This window comes from Hetaerina americana, unplaced genomic scaffold (assembly GCF_022747635.1).
Source record: "Hetaerina americana unplaced genomic scaffold, ioHetAmer1.1.p SCAF_122, whole genome shotgun sequence".
NCBI classification, from domain to species: Eukaryota; Metazoa; Arthropoda; class Insecta; order Odonata; family Calopterygidae; genus Hetaerina; species Hetaerina americana.
In genome coordinates, this window is record NW_027286315.1 from 105,605 (window position 1) to 122,322 (window position 16,718).

General features: G+C 37.7%; 1 protein-coding gene across 1 annotated transcript in view; it reads left to right on the plus strand.

Moving 5' to 3' along the window:
• The window catches only part of LOC139685954 (gamma-aminobutyric acid receptor subunit alpha-4-like), a 94,451-nt gene that overhangs the window by 57,915 nt on the left and 19,818 nt on the right, over positions 1–16,718 (plus strand). Inside the window, exons 2-5 of the mRNA XM_071583089.1 lie at positions 7,371–7,438; positions 9,654–9,877; positions 10,863–10,945; positions 12,141–12,278. Of these exons, the coding sequence (XP_071439190.1) occupies positions 7,371–7,438; positions 9,654–9,877; positions 10,863–10,945; positions 12,141–12,278 (513 nt within the window). The remainder of the gene's footprint in view (positions 1–7,370; positions 7,439–9,653; positions 9,878–10,862; positions 10,946–12,140; positions 12,279–16,718) is intronic.

Sequence of the window (16,718 nt, forward strand, 5' to 3'; positions counted from 1 at the left end):
TATATATATATATATATATATATATATATATATATATATATATATATATATATATATATATATATATATATATATATATATATATATATATATATATATATACATACATATATATATATACGAGGGTCATCCGGAAAGTAGTACCCGTTCGTGCCGCATGAAGTGCTGACGACGCGAGTAGCCGCTGGACGAGGTCAGATAGCTTCAGTGGCTTGTCTGCCTTCTCTGAGCCAAGTTGCGTGACGCTAGCATTGCCTGTGTTGTTTCTGTGATTGTTTACAATGTTTAAAAAAATTGAGAACGCCGCCAGTTGTGAAGTGAGGGCAGTGATTAAATTCCTCAATGCAAGAAACGTTCGCCCATGTGATATTCATCGCCAATTAAAGGAGGTGTATGGAGACAATGTAATGGACGAGTCGTCTGTTCGGCGGTGGTGTCGCAACTTCAACATGGGGAGGGGGAACACACACGACGATGAGCGTTCGGAGAGACCGTCTGTCATTACAGACCAACTGGTGAGCTCAGTTGACGAATTCGTGAGGAACGATCGGCGCGTCACAATTGATGACATCTGTGAGCATTTTCCCAATGTTTCTCGAACAATTGTTCATGAAATTGTTAAACACCATCTGCATTATGCAAAAATTTGTGCAAGATGGGTCCCTCGCGTATCTCAATGAGCTGGCGGCGAAGGACTATGCAGCAGGAATACAGAAACTTGTCACACGTTATGACAAATGCCTTAATTTGCTTGGAGATTATGTTGAGAAGTAGTTTAAAGTATCCTCTTTCAAATAAAATTTTTTATGTTTGTTAATATTTACTTTTGTGTCTTTATTTCACGAACGGGTACTACTTTCCGGATGACCCTCGTATATATATATATAAACAAGTATACATATCTTATTCATGATACAGGGTTATGGATGGAACAAGGAACACATAACAGGACGAACAAAGAGTTATTGGGTAAGGTTTAAGAAGGGAGATTATGAACTGAAAAAATTGGCACTAAACCGGAAATCGAATCATGGACCTTGTAATTGCTTTGGACTGTTGGAAAATACTATATTGTTATCTTTCCACCGCAAAGCATCCAGGAAAAAATTCTCATATTCACTCTGCAGTATGTACTTGTAAGTATTGGTACAGGATTCGGGGAATATGTCTTGATCGTGAGGGACGTTTAGCGAAAAATTTAGGACTGCATTAACAATTACGTCAAATGTGAAAGACGTCAAATTCAGCCCATGGGATGAAGTTGAGTCTCGTGTTATCCTGAAGGAAGCAGCGATGAATAGAGGTACGTCGTTATTGCGACATGGCATTGTCTTTAGTGTTTTTTGGTGAGGTTCTGAACAATTTTCTAAACTGTGTGAAGGTGTCCCTCCCTATCTCTATCTGAACTCTCTTCCTATAGGTTTCAACTGGATGTGCTCTATCGCATTCGGTCCTTAGCTTCTTGTTTCATTTGCCTGTCTTCTACCGTTATACATTAAGCATTCCAAACTTTCTTCTCTCTCTTTGATTTTCCCCATATAGCTGTTCTTGGGAAGTAATTTTTGCATATTATTTGCCGCGACCAAGATATCTTCCTCCTATTTATTTCTCTCTGCACGTTTCCTTCCCTGTAAAATTCTCATCATTTACCTTCTGATTCCCCATTCCCTCAATGGACTTCAAGTTCAGCATTCTTCTTCACAACCATGTTTTAAAACTTTTGAAGTATATTTCATCTTTCTTTTTAACCGTCCATGTTTCGCTGCTGCAAGACACCTATTTAAATCCAATGCTGAAATTCAACTCACTCTAATCTAGCGTTTTATCATGAATATAGGCATGCAGATTGTAAATGCACAGTATTTATTGATATAATGTATGAATTTGATAGCTTCAGAAGTGAAATTGTTTTATTTAAAAAAAGAAACCAGGTTGCCGTCGTAAAGACGAGTGTTGCTATTTATACTTTGAGATTTGACAACTCTGAGTGTTTTAGGCGCCATCTGACGTTTCGATCTGAATATTTGACCCTTTTAACGCTAACTTTCATCAGAACATTTTGTCGTTTGATCATTACTTGTGTTGTTTACAGTGACTCGAAAATTTTGTCTCAGCAAAATGGAGTTAACTTGGAAACACTTTACTGCGATGATTTTTTACGACTTTCGAAAAACAATAAAGCCATTTTCAACGATAAATTAAAGTCTTTTCATTATTCGGCTCAAAATATAATAAGCAAACCTGGTATAAAAAAATGTAGCCGAGAAAAGGTCCAACCTACTGACTTCCTCTTCTTCCGTTTCACAATGAAATATATTTTACTATTCAAACTTTACGATTCTAGTAATCCGTTAGGCGCAACACTCTATCAAATCTAACTAAATCATCGTACTTTTACGTGAAATCGATTCCTTTTTTTCAAAATGGGGAATAAATCCGCCATAATCATAAGATATCTCTCCTCACAATCGTTCCTTGCTTGTTTACGAGACCTACATGGCAGACTATGAGGGGGACTTGGGCCATAAAGTAGGAAATATTGACGCATTAGATGTCGCTCAAATATTTTAGGCCACTTAGTTAAACTATTTCGTAATAAAAGGGAGGAAATATCCCCTCAAGTCTATTTTCCCAACGGCACCATCCTCCTTTAACGTATCTAACTCCCAATTAATGCCCCCACGCGGCACTCCAAAAATACATCTCCCCTATTTTTAAACCCTAGTGAAGTTTGATTGCACATCATAAGCGACCTTATTTTTTTGAAATATTTATTATATGAGTTAGTTATACGGGAGAATCCTTTCGCCAACATCAATATCCGGAGAAAAATGTCACCGCGAGCTTAGAATGGTTGACATTAAAAAAATTGAATTAATAATTGCGAAGGTATAAATAATATTGTAATTTATCACTTTATCTTGCATTAAATATTTGCATATTACTGCGACAGTTTATTAATGACCATGAAGATAAATTCTTTGATACATGCAGAATGTTTTATCAAATGGAATGCAACGACTAATGCCCCTAGAAATTTTTTTAGTAGTGAAAATCAAGCGAATGTTAAATTTAAATGCCTCATTTTTACAATAAAGTATTTATATAATGGAAAATTAAGAATTTTTTCAAGTAAAATTTCATTTATTTCATTGATTGACGATAACTTTCATTCATTGCCTATTGCTTATGTTAGATTGTTATTTGTTAGGAGAGGCAAGGGAATTATCGTTTTGCCGTTGTGCAGACTGTGTCCATCCAAAAACTTAACCGGCATGAAACACGTGATAGTAATTTCCTATTTTATCAATCTTCCGTGGTAAATGGAAAATTCTGCGCCAAAAAATCAGGTATTTTTATCAAATCCTCCCTGAAAATGTTGGAAAATTAGGTCAAAAGATCTCTTTCTAACTCATGCAATGAAGATATTCACATCATCGAGCCATAGCTGTGAGCAATATTCTTCAGGAACACGCTGTTGCATTATCCCACGGCATTTGGCAAGCTTTCTCCTTAGGATAATTAATTGTGAGTGATCACTTTCAAAACCTTTCAAAGGAAATGACTTTTACATTGGTAGCACCATCACCGAGCTGTTGTATTGTGATCAGTGCGGGAACTGTTCCCCCTAAAACAGTGAGGTATTTTCAAATATCAACCTCGTATTGTTCCGCCTTTGTATTGGTTATAGCGCACGTGGAGATGCATTCGGAGTGATTGAGGTTAGTTAAACGACCCCCATAACTAAGCAGCCCATTAAGTGTGGCATACTTATTTCTACTCAACACAGACGACATCAGTGGGATAAAATGTGTTTTCATTTGATGAAGGAGACGCGTGATATTTTGCGTGACTGTGAAAAAAAACTATGTTACTCCTTGAGGGGTCATTTGTGTCAGCACTTCTACTGGCAGAAAATTAGCTTGGGTACCTGTGACACTCTGAGAATATTTTGCATGTTATTACCACAGCGGAGATGCTGTTGACATAGGGGATTTTATTTCGTAATCCTCCTCAAGTTACTTGTTTACCCTTGGTTATGCCCGCTGAAATGTTTAAGAAATCAATAATTCTCTCTTTATCACTTCCTGTAAAACCTATTCGCAATGTGCGAAATTATTTTTTGCCTGCTTCTGTTACAGTACATGCCTCTTCATCAGAATAACTATATTCGGCTGCGCTAGGCAGGAGCAGAAGTTTTTTTTCTTTTTTAATTGCCATTTTTTCATTTAATCTTGGATTGTTGTCCATCTTGCTACCAGAAGTTCGTTCGCATGAATAGAGGAGCAGTTCACTACTAAATAACCAAGGAATGTGTAGTCATTGACATTGTTTGTTTTCTTTAACATATCCATAGGTAACCCACAGCGAAAAATCAAATTTTTGAATTTGCATGACTGGTGTTGAACCACCCCTTACCATACACCCTAGCGGTGGCTTAGAGAATAGTATGCAGATGTGCTGTAGAGATGGTCGCTCTGGTTTATGTTTTTAAGAATTTGGTAACTTAATTCTTGGATTGTGTTTCCCACTGTCCATAGACTTTTCTTCTCGTTTTATATTTTCTTGGGATATAAATGAAAATTCTTTATCTGGGCTTTTCTGCAAATTATTGCCTCCTTGTTTTCTCCATCGTCGATGATTCTGTTTCTCAAATGGTTCAATAGTGTGTAAAGAAAATTTCGTTCGTGGAGCACGTCATCTTTTTTATCTGTAATACATTAGACGTTGGTATCATTTTCATAGAAACCACCGGAAAAACCTGTAACCATATCCATAAAGTTTTTATTGATGAAAACACAGCTTACATTCATACAAGTTCAAGAATATGTATGAATTTTGTTTTTTCAATTGAAAAAGTAGGATTTTTAACGCCTGATTATAGTTTTGCTTAAGTGTTCTGCAAAAGCAAAAGGTATACTTGGCTGTGTCGGTGCTGCTATCAATTTGTCTTATGAAATTTCATATTACGAATTTAAATTGTTGACATATTTATTTGATGGAGTCATGTCGTAATGGTATACTAATTTTGTGATTATTAAAAAAGTTGCTCTTAACATTGATGGTGAAAATAAGGTAGTAAATCTTTCCCTCCAAAACGCTTACAATAAATTAAATTTATTACACTTAAGAAACGGTGCACTTAATCTGAATAAACATGCATTTTAGCCATTCATCTAAGGTGTAAATACTTAAACTCTTCTTTTTTTAGTTTGTATCCCTATGTTTAATGTCTGTGTTTTCTTCTATTTTATGCAGATTAATTAATATTTGTTGCATGTTTATCTCCTGCTTACCATTCATCGCCTCTCCAAGTTAGCATGGTTCTTTTCGAGTTCCAATGTCCCTCTGTCACGACAGCTACATCAGTAGTGAAATACGACGAACTAGTTCGTTTAAGTCTTTCCTTTAAAGTTTTTATGAAACTGGGAAGATAATTAAGTCAACGGAGGCTTTGTTTATTAAATGCTGCATTGATATCCGATCTTAGTTTTCGTGTCTTGTTAATTGTGTTCACCCATCTTAAGTTCAATTATTTTAGAAATGAAATTTCCCCTATTGCCTGGGTAATTTTGTGAAATATTCTTTGCATCCCTTAACTTTACGTTAAATAATCTCCAAATACGGTTAACATAACCTTGTGTTATGGATTATATTTCTTCTTACGCTGCCTTTCTTAAAGTGTTTTTTTAGAATCTTATAGGCGGCTTCAATCAAGTAGTATCTGCCTTTTGAAATACCAGCCGCATTCAGTTTTCCTTCAATTTTACTATTTGACACATACCCCTATTGCTTCACTCCATTTTTCTCCTTTTATCCAGAAACCGGGATAAAAAATTTGCACATCATCTAAGCTAGAGTGACTGCCGATAACTGGCTCTTATTTAGCTTATGGACTTTGTATTGGCCCATTAAAAACTTACTTGGCTTAGAGGTTACCCATTTGGAAATTTCTTGCTCCCTGGAATCATCTTTCCATTTCCATTATCGCAATTCATGTGTACCATTTCATAGTTTTAGCTCCCAATGTGTACACCTTCGGGTTGTTTCATTCAATTCGTTCACAAAGCATTGAAGCATTTTTTTAGCATTTTCACTTTCAGATATACCTGTTCCTCGTAGTTTCGAAGTGAACTTAAAATTCAGGAATTCTAATCCCTAATTATTGGCCACGCTTGAAGGAAGGATTGATTTAATCTGCTCATGAAAATTATCAAAATAAACATATTTGCAGATCATTTTGAAACGTAAAGAGAGCCAATTTGCCGTTTAATATATATGTATGTATGTATGTATATATATATATATATTTATTTATTTATATTTATATATCTAGTTATAGCAAAGCTAGGAATTGCGTCTAATAAAATTTATTTCTTCAGTTATTTGTGAATTCTGCCCGCTTTCAATTCTGACAGGGCTATTCTTTACTCTACACCACTTATCCAACGTTCTTCCTTCGGTCATGACCTTCAACAAACCATCCTTCAATATTCCCTTCTCCCAACCTTTTTCTACTACATCGGATGTCCCCCTGTGACTTCCTCTCTTTATCTGCTGCATGAATAATAACTAACGACGAAGCCTCAGATATAGTGGACATGTGGTTAGCCGAATAAAATATCGCTTTGGTGTGAGTCCACAAGTTAATATGCACTGATTTTTGTCACAGTTTCCCGCTTACAACATTTTAAAGCATGATTATTAAGTGTTGGGACATAGATATATTTTGTTGGTGGATTAAATTTGAACGTTCTATTCAGAAATGGCAACATATTTGCTTAGTTCTCTGCGACACTTATCGAAGGTGGCCGTAGAAGAAGTTGACATAGGCTATTACTATAGGTTAATGCCTTTGCATTTAAAAAATATTTTTGTGCACATTAATTCTTAATTCTATAATGGATGAGTACTTTCTATGAAAAAGCAATCAAGTTTATTTTCCTTCCTAAAATAAGTTTAGATATAAATTTTTGTTTTCACAGTTTGGAAATATATTTAGGTAGATTTTTTTGTTTTTCCCTTTCTTTAACTATGTACATGTAATTCATTCCTACTTCATCATTACTTTTGGCATTTTAATAAAATTCTACGTTTATTTAGTTCGAATCTTAATTTCTACCCTTCTCTTTCATTGTAGCTAGGGCTCATATATTTTTGGTATTTAAATCTTTTGCATTTTTTATTGAGCACGTGAAATAAATATTATCTATCTATCTGTCTACACTACATCTCCATTCATGAAGGGGTCGTATTAGGCTCTTATCTGAACTTATGCTCATTTAGGAATGATATTAACCTATAACTCTTAAGTGTTTTACAGCTATGAGAACTTAATGAATTCATATCGGTTTTCTCTTTTTCGGTAGGACCTCCTGTTTTAGTTACTGTCAATATGCACATCAAAAGCATGGGTCCCGTGTCGGAAATGGATGAGGTGAGTATTTGACGGAAGGTCTGTAACATGAATGTTTATAAGAGTCCGTTTAAAATATTGACCAACTCCTTGCCAACTTCTCACTGGGTCTAAAAATTTGAAAACAGGAAATCCAACCGCACGTAACACAGGATGCCGCCATTCTGAATCTCCTAAGATGAAAACTCCAAAAAAAAATATATTCGTCCTCATTTCGATTTGCATCCTGTGTGATCTCTTGCCTTGACAACCTCCTATTGGTTCTTAGAATGGAACAGTTATATTTAAAACTGCGACAGAGAGAGATATCGATTTAACACAATCTTGAATTCACTTCATTATCCTCTCCTCTAGTATGGAATTGAAAACATCGCTGTTTGCAGTGCCCGAGGTGTCGATTCCTGGCTTATTATTGGCAGTGAGTTCGAAATAAATAGTTATCTTTAAGCCTATGTATTGAAATGGTACTAATATGCTTTCTTGTCAAAATACACAGTTACGGATTATTCTACCATGGCATATACAGACTGTGGGAATTCTACATCTGCTGTGAGCTTCTGAAGTTTTTATACACCGTTTACAATCTAAGCTGCACGCTTCAAAACAGTATGGGCAATTCATAGTCCTAATGCCATGAATTAATAGAATAATATTGACAAAGACAGGCGCGAATTCAACTCAGTTATTCTTATTGCTTTGAATGTAATAACATTAAAAATCAATAAAAAGTAGGCCGATGTTTGGTTATTTCCTATGGATTTGAAAATAATTGAGTCAAATTTTTAACAATAACTCCAATTGGAGCAAACACCTTGTGGATTTTATAAAAATAAATTATCGCATTGCCATTGTGAATTATTTCCATGAATTTTACTTAGAACTTTTCAATTTGAAGATTAAAAATTCGAAGTATTTTCGTGGAAAATTATTACTTGAACAATTTTTAATGCATACACTGGTTTTTGTCGCAGTATTTAAAGGTTTTGTTAAAGTGATTAATGAAGGAGTTTGCTAGTAAATTTAAATACTCATACTGTACAAGGTGTGATCAAAAAGAGGCCGGACTGATTTTATTCTGCGCAAACCGTTCAACAGATCGAAATGAGACACAATGCGTCACCTAGCGACACATTTGACGACCATAATAAGAGGTGTTGCGCTTTATTACGTGGAGTATTTACGCAGCAGCAGCGGTACGTGTCTTAACCTGTTCGTCGCGTCGTGCAACGGCAGCACTGAAGGAGCTAGAGGAACAACGTGCGTGCGTGAAATTTTGTTTCAAACTTGGCATAAGTGATACGGAGATATTTGGAATGATTCAAAAAGCCTCTGTTAATGAAGCTATGAGTCGAAGCCAATGCTTTGAGTGGTACAGTCGTTTTAAATCGGACAGAACCTCGACAGATGAAGATTCGCAAACCTTCCACTTCGACAGACCCTAACTATTTCAAATTGGTGAACGATTTGGCGCGGGAAAATCGCCGTTTAACTGTTAGGGAGATAGCCGAGGAAGTGAACATTAGTTTTGGATCCTGTCAGACAATTTTGACAGACATTTTGGGCATGACGCGCGTCGCATCAAAATTCGTCCCGTGGGTGCTGGCTGATGAACAGAGACAAAAACATGTGGAAATTTTTCAGGAACTCCTGGATCTAGCCAATGCCGACCCAGAGCTTCTTAAAACCTTCTTTTTGTTTCCAAAGTTAAAATCAACCTTGAAAGGGCGGCGATTTGACTCTATTGCGGACATTAAAATTGATTGTACGGCGGACCTGAAGAGGATCCCTCAGGCGGCTTCCCAGGCAGGGTTCGAGAGCTGGAAGAAACGTTGGCAAAGGTGTGTCGTCAGCCAAGGCACGTACTTTAAGGTCGACAATTTCGATTAAGCTGTATCCGTCGAAATAAATGAGTTATGAAATCAGTCCGGTCTTGTTTTGATCACACCTTGTAATTGGGAGGAATAATATATTTGACTATGGAATATGGACAGGAATGAAATTTATGAAACATGGAGAAAGCAGAAGACTGCCAATTTCCGTTAGCTTGAACGAGGGTTACATATATATTTCACCATGGTAACGTGGTGACAATAGGTGTGGACGGGGAAGAAGGATGATTAAAAAGTAAACACTTGCCAGCGGACAGGACACGGGCTGATAATATCAATAAGTCACAAGGAAGTTCTGCCTCGTTCTCACAGCTGTCGCCGGGGGATCTCCTGCTATTTTCTTGCAGATGTACGTAATGGACTGCTACTTCCGCCAGGTGTGGTACGACCGGCGTCTCAGTTTCAACTTCAGCGGCTTGACCGAATTCTCCATGTCGTGGCTCTTCCTGGAGAGAATTTGGAAGCCCGACACATTCTTCACGAATGGAAAGAAGTCATATCTCCACAGGATAACCGTGCCCAACAAATTCATCCGCCTGAGGAAAGACGGCTTCCTCACGTATTCAATGAGGTAAGCATTTCGCTTGCTTCTAGCCGGCGTTAGTTTCTTGCCCTTTTATCATTGCTGATATCACATTATCCTATCTCTTCCCTATCAAATCATCTCAATTAGACTAGTGTTAAAATGAGTCACCACTAGTTTCTGGGAAAAAACTATGAATATACCTTGGGAAGTACGTGAAAAAAATAATTTGAAAATAGAAAGGGAAGATCAGGAACATAAATTGAAATGACTCACTCAAAGGAAAGACCTAAGTAAGAACTCCATCTTTAATATAGACATAAATGATTGGAACAGTTTACCTAGAGATGTTTTTTAACCTTTTCCTGCAAACCTCAGGAGATTCAAGAAGAATAATGACCAAATATCTGGACTGAATTACTTTTTCTTCTTATGTTCTCATCTGGCAATTTCATGACTTGCAAATTATTGATTAATTTTAATTTATATTTTATAACTGTGGATTTTGTTTTTTTGCGTCCGTGATTTTTAAACACTACTTGGTTTTACTGTACCACCTGGCTCATTGCCAAATTAGATTGTAATTAATAACAAATTGAAACAGCTAAAGATTTGGGTCTGTCAAGATCGAATTGATTTATGGAGAACTTAAAGATCGTTATTAGGCAAGAATGATGTTACATATTTTTTCCCATATGTCATTTACAGATATAACTCTATGTGGTACTCTCGATTATGCAATATGATCCCATATCGCAGTATTTAGAATGTCAAATTGAGACGGAAGGGGGGCATGTGATGCGAGAAAAATATTTCTAATACATAAAATCATTCCAATAGATATTTATTTTCCAGAGCAAAGATAACTTTTGTCGGAAGTCTCCAATTAATTACACTATATGATATTTTGACGATATGATCAAACTCTTAAACAAAAACATGTGTTTGAAATTCAACTTGTTCACGCATTCATACCTCAAATAAAATGATAGGGTTTACAATTTAATAATGGTAATTTTTTCATTACTCTCAGGTTGACTATCCTAGCCAGATGCCGAATGCATTTGAGAAAATTCCCGTTGGACTCCCAAGCTTGTCCACTTTTTATAGGAAGCTGTAAGTCTATGCAAGAGGTATTCTTTTTCATCTAAACTCTCTTACATTTCATCTTGCTCGAAGAGAATACTTTTATTAGTTATAATTATTAATCCTAAGTTGGAAATCTTTGAGTTTTTTTATTAAAATTACACATTGGATGCATTTAAAAATATTTCTTTGAGATAATGGCAATTGAATTGATGAAGTTTATGGATTTCAGTGTCTCTAAGCTACAAAAATGACTAAAAATACAAATATTTGGTGAAAAACTCCTAAAAAACAGCCTTTGCCGATGTGAAATTATATCATTTAATTATTAAGGGAAGTTCAATTATTAAGCGGGATGGCATTTCTTTTTATTCTATGCCAAAGGGTGATTCTGCATCCTGCTCCCGAGTTCGATCCCCAACACTGTTACACACAGTCACACATCTATGATCAATATTTTCAGCCGCTTGAAATCCAAAATTATGCTCCCCAAAAAAAAACAGTGTCCGCCAAAGACTGCCAAAATCATACGGTATACCTACCCTCCGACTAAATACAAAATATACAAGTGTCTATGGAAATATTTTCACAAACTAATTGCATGTAAGAGCATAACACACAGGAAAGAAAAATGAAGTGTGCATTAGCACTACAATTTTTCAAAAGAATAGTTTGAGGCGTCACTTTGTGGAAGCGGTTCATTTCGGAAAAGAAATAATTAGTTATTCTACATATATTTTATTGAACACGACCTAGGTTTTGACTTACGAAGTCATCATCAGATCACCTGATGATGGCTTTGTAAGTCAACACCTAGGTCGTCTTTAATAAAATATATGTTTAATAACTAAGTATTTCTTTTCCGAAAGGCACTTTTTTCATCAGTTAATTCGTCAATATCACTGAAAGGAATCATTAGCGCAATTATTACCATAGAAACTTACATTTGTATCATGTTGAAGGATATACCAGCCATATGAGCTTGGCTGAGACTTCCCCAAACACCTTGCAACCATTGAATACAGGGGTTTGAGCCCGTCACATTTGATAAACCCAAAGCGGCCTTTTGGTCTCAATGATGATTCCCATCTCCTCTTCAGACTAAATCGAATAAAATGGATTCATCTTAAAGAGTTCCCAATGGAATTTCTTTCCTCGAACCGTTTCGAAAGAGGATTCAGTTTAATCCATCTTGCTTGCCTTTGCCTTTCTCCCCTGAGAAAAGATGGCTACAATTCGAAGGATGTGCTCTACCAGTGGCAAGTCAAGGGCAGCGTGGGATTGGAGCCCGGAGTGGAACTCGCCCAGTATGACCTCGTGAGCATTTCGACCGAGGGAGAGGCAATGGAGAAGAGGGGCAACGGTGAGTGTGCCCTGATGACCTCGGTCATTCCAGAATGCAATCTCTCTCTTCCTTCTTTGTACCTCGATTTGTCCGATCCACTCACTCCACTATGGGAGACAACATACTACCGTGTTTATCTGCCGTTAGTGAAGGAAATGCGTCATCCGGACAGTCGATTTCTTTTATTTGCACTAGGAATTGAACCTATTCACTTGAAATGGGATGTGTCCATCTGACAAATCCTGAAAATCACTGATGGGGCATTTATCGGTATAACGTATTGATATGGTACAAGCAGTGGGCGGTATTCATCTCAGGCATAGCCTCATTGGGTACATATCAATGACAATTTTGGAAACCACTGCTGAATTATATATTTAAGGAATGGAAATATCAAGGGAGAAGATACGGCTGTTTCATGCAATGTAGTGTCCAGCATTTTCGACTAAGCATAAGTATTTTTATTAGCCCACATTTCGCCTTAAGAAACCATCATTATATACTTTAAAATTTCCCCAAGTCCCCAGGCATTCACTGGCTAGCCGAGAGTTGCAGGAAAGCTGGAAACCTTCATTATATTGGAATTCTATATCTTTACAATCACGTCGGTCTCTTCGAGCGACGTAAAAATGGCTCAGCCGGATTGCCTGTCAGTCAGGGAATCCTGATATAGCAAACGTTTTCGCCCCTCTTTAACTTTCGGAGCTGCCCACAGGCTTTTGGAAATTATTCCTAAATACTTGGTTTAGCTTTCTTGTTAATGATAATGACTCATCGAACCGAAGCGGGCGTTTATATAAGATGAAATGTAAACCTGAGAGCCTTAGGGGCAACCTATTATTTTTAACTTTCTCATTGCGCACTAGAGACGAGTTGGTAATAGTCGTTACAAAACAACATGGATTACATATAACGATGTAGCCTTGCTGTAGGCATGTCTAATGTTATAATCCGCATGGATGCAATGATTTCCCATCGTATTGAAAGTCACAACTCAATACTTATATTTTCCAGTAACACGTCATCAAATTATCCGCTCTTAGATTTGATCAGATACGTGTACTTCTTTCCTTTGTAATTTTTCCATGTCCACTATCAAAACATGTCAAATGGGAATGATTATAACTACGCCTTAAAATTTGTTTATATGGAAGTTAACAGAGTGTGATAACCCAGTCGGTAGATAGATAAACGTCTTTATCCGGGCAAAATTAGAGCCCTGGACAAATGACTGGAGGGCCTGGGTTAGATTCTCAGGGTATTTGCATCTTCACCCAAGTAATGCGATTTTTCGGGTAAACTAGATCTTCCTTGGAAACCACAGTCGGCGCAAGGATTGGAAATAGCCCCCTACCCTGTTGTTAAAATTTCACATCCCGTATAGTTCTTAGTATTTGGTGAGGTCTACCCTCAACTAGCAAACTAACCATTGGTTTGTTCGAATTACAGTATATGTATTTCTATATAAGTTCGTACACACACACACACACACACACACACATATATATATATATATATATATATATATATATATATATATATATATATATATATGCTTTCGTAGACGTAAGACAGAAGTGCCGAATAGTACAATACACAGTAAAACACAATATAGAAACACAAAAAAAGAACACTCACACGTTATTTCTTGATATTTCGACGGAAACAATCCGTCTTCCTCTGAAGATATAGAAGTAATGGATATAGAAGTAATCCGTCTTCAGAGGAAGACGGATTGTTTCCGTCGAAATATCAAGAAATAACGTGTGAGTGTTCTTTTTTTGTGTTTCTATATTGTGTTTTACTGTGTATTGTACTATATATATATATATATATATATATATATATATATATATATATATATATATATATATATATATATATATATATATCCCTCCCCGGACTACAACCTTGACGTGGTGGAAGGGCTTGTGCGTTCCGATGACCCCTAGAGCTGTGCTGGCGGGAGTAATAATTATTGCTCCTGGTAGGGTCACCCATGCCAGATAGGTCGAAGGTTAGGAGCCAGACGAAAGGTAGTCCACGCAGCGTCTGTTCCTCAGTGAGGCGGCTGCAATGGCGTCTGACCCCAGTGGGGCGGCCAGTAAGTGATGGTGTCACGTTAAAAACACTATTGAGGAAGGCAACGGGAAACCACCTCAATTATCATTCCCTAGAAAAATATGATGGACAATAGAGATATTTTGAGTCCTGGCAACCACGGGGCTCGGCCCAATCGGCCGTGTGTCGTGCCCGGCAGCGGGGGAGGCAAGGCTTCCGCGGTCGTCATCCCACGAAACCCTTGCAAGGGAAAACCAGCAGCAGCAGGACAGAAGACGCAGGAGAAGAAGACAAAATTAGTTAGAATAGGAACGTGGAATGTTAGGACAATGATGAGGACAGGGAAATTGGAGAATGTTAAGCGAGAGATGGAAAGGGGAAATATAGATATTTTAGGTCTATGCGAGGTGAGATGGAAAGATAGCGGGGATTACTGGAGTGATAAGTATAGAATAATATACAGCGGTGGGGACGAGAGCCAACGAGGGGTTGCCATAGTATTAAATGAAGACGTAGGAAGAAGCGTAGTCAACATAGAGCAGGTAACGGATAGAATACTACTAGTGGAGATAAAAGCAGAACCGACGAACTTAGTTATTATTCAGGTATACATGCCACCGAGCAACCATAAGGAAGAAGAGGTCGATAAGATATACGATCAGTTAGAGGACATGATCGCGTGTGTTCCTGCAGGGAAACATTTGATAGTGATGGGGGATTGGAATGCGACGGTAGGCGAAGGAAGAGATGGTGATGAGGTGGGCGACTACGGTTTAGGCACGAGGAATGACCGCGGGCAGAAAGCAGTTGAGTTCTGCAGGAGACAGGGGTTAGTCATCACCAACACTTGGTTTAGACACCACAAAAGACGCAGGTATACATGGAAAATGCCAGGTGACTCAGGAAGATATCAGCTAGATTATATCCTGGTTAGACACAGGTTTAGGAATAGTGTGATAAATTCCCACAGCTTTCCGGGAGCGGATGCGGACTCAGACCACAATTTAGTTGTTATGAAATGTAGTGTACGTTTCAAAAAGATAAGGCAGGGGCGGCGAGTTAGAAAATGGAATGTAGAAGCATTAAATGGGTTGAAAAGGAAGGAATACAAACAGGCGGTAGAGAAAATAATGGAGGATGGTAAAGGGCTTAGTACTATCGAAGAAAAATGGGAAATGATCAAAAAAGGGTTGTCTAAAGCCGCAAAAGACACTATTGGAACCGTTAACGCTAAAAGGACTAGGAAACCATGGATCACGGATGAGATGATTACAAAGATGGATGAGCGGCGAAAATGGAAGAATATAAATACAGAATTAGGCAAAATGAAGTACAAAGAATTGAACAATAAATTGAGGCGGGCAACAAATAAGGCAAAAGACGCATGGTGGAAGACGCAGTGCGAGGATATGGAAAGTCTCCAGAGGAAGGGCGAAATCGGTGCGCTCTACAGCAAAGTTAAATCGTTATCGGGAAGTAAGAAAGGAAGAGCTATGCTAATAGTTAGAGATAAGGCGGGTAAGATAATAGTTGACGCAGGAAAGATCCAAGATAGATGGAAGGAGTATATAGAAGAACTGTATAGTAAAGAACTCAGACCAACACAGTTATACATTGAAAAAGAAAATGACGTAGAGGAAGACAGCTTAGGTCCAGGCATACTAAACAATGAGATAGAAAGGGCATTAAGGGAGATGAAACTAAATAAGGCCGTGGGGGTAGATAACATTCCCGTGGAACTTTTAAAATGCTTAGGAAAATGTGGGAGGAAGAGGCTATATGGGCTGATCCGTAGCATTTATGAGGAGGGAATCTGGCCGGAAGACTTTGTGAGAGCAGTTTTAGTTCCGATTCCGAAAAAGGTAAAGGCCACGTCATGTGAGGACTATAGGACAATTAGTTTGATATCCCACGCAGCTAAAGTTGTTCTCAGGATCATAAACAAACGGATAGAGAGTAGGGCAAATGATTACTTAGGGGATGATCAGTTTGGGTTTAGGAAGGGGAGAGGTACGCGTGATGCCATTGCAGTAATGAGATTATTAATCGAGAGGAATATAGAACACAACCAGGAGGTATTTGCCTGTTTCGTAGATTTCGAAAAAGCGTTTGACAGAGTGAATTGGGAAAAACTAATGAGTATATTGCAGAAAATAGGAATAGATTGGAGGGAAAGGAGGCTAATCCGCAACCTGTACATGTCTCAGACTGCTCAGGTGCGGGTGGGAAACGGGGAGTCAGGATGGGCAGTGTTAGGAAGGGGTGTAAGGCAGGGTTGCCCATTATCACCGTTGCTGTTCAACCTGTATGCAGAGGAAATGATCAAAGAGGCATGGGAAGAACTAGAGGTAGGAATGAAAGTGGGCGGGGAATTCGTAAAATCAGTTAGGTTTGCTG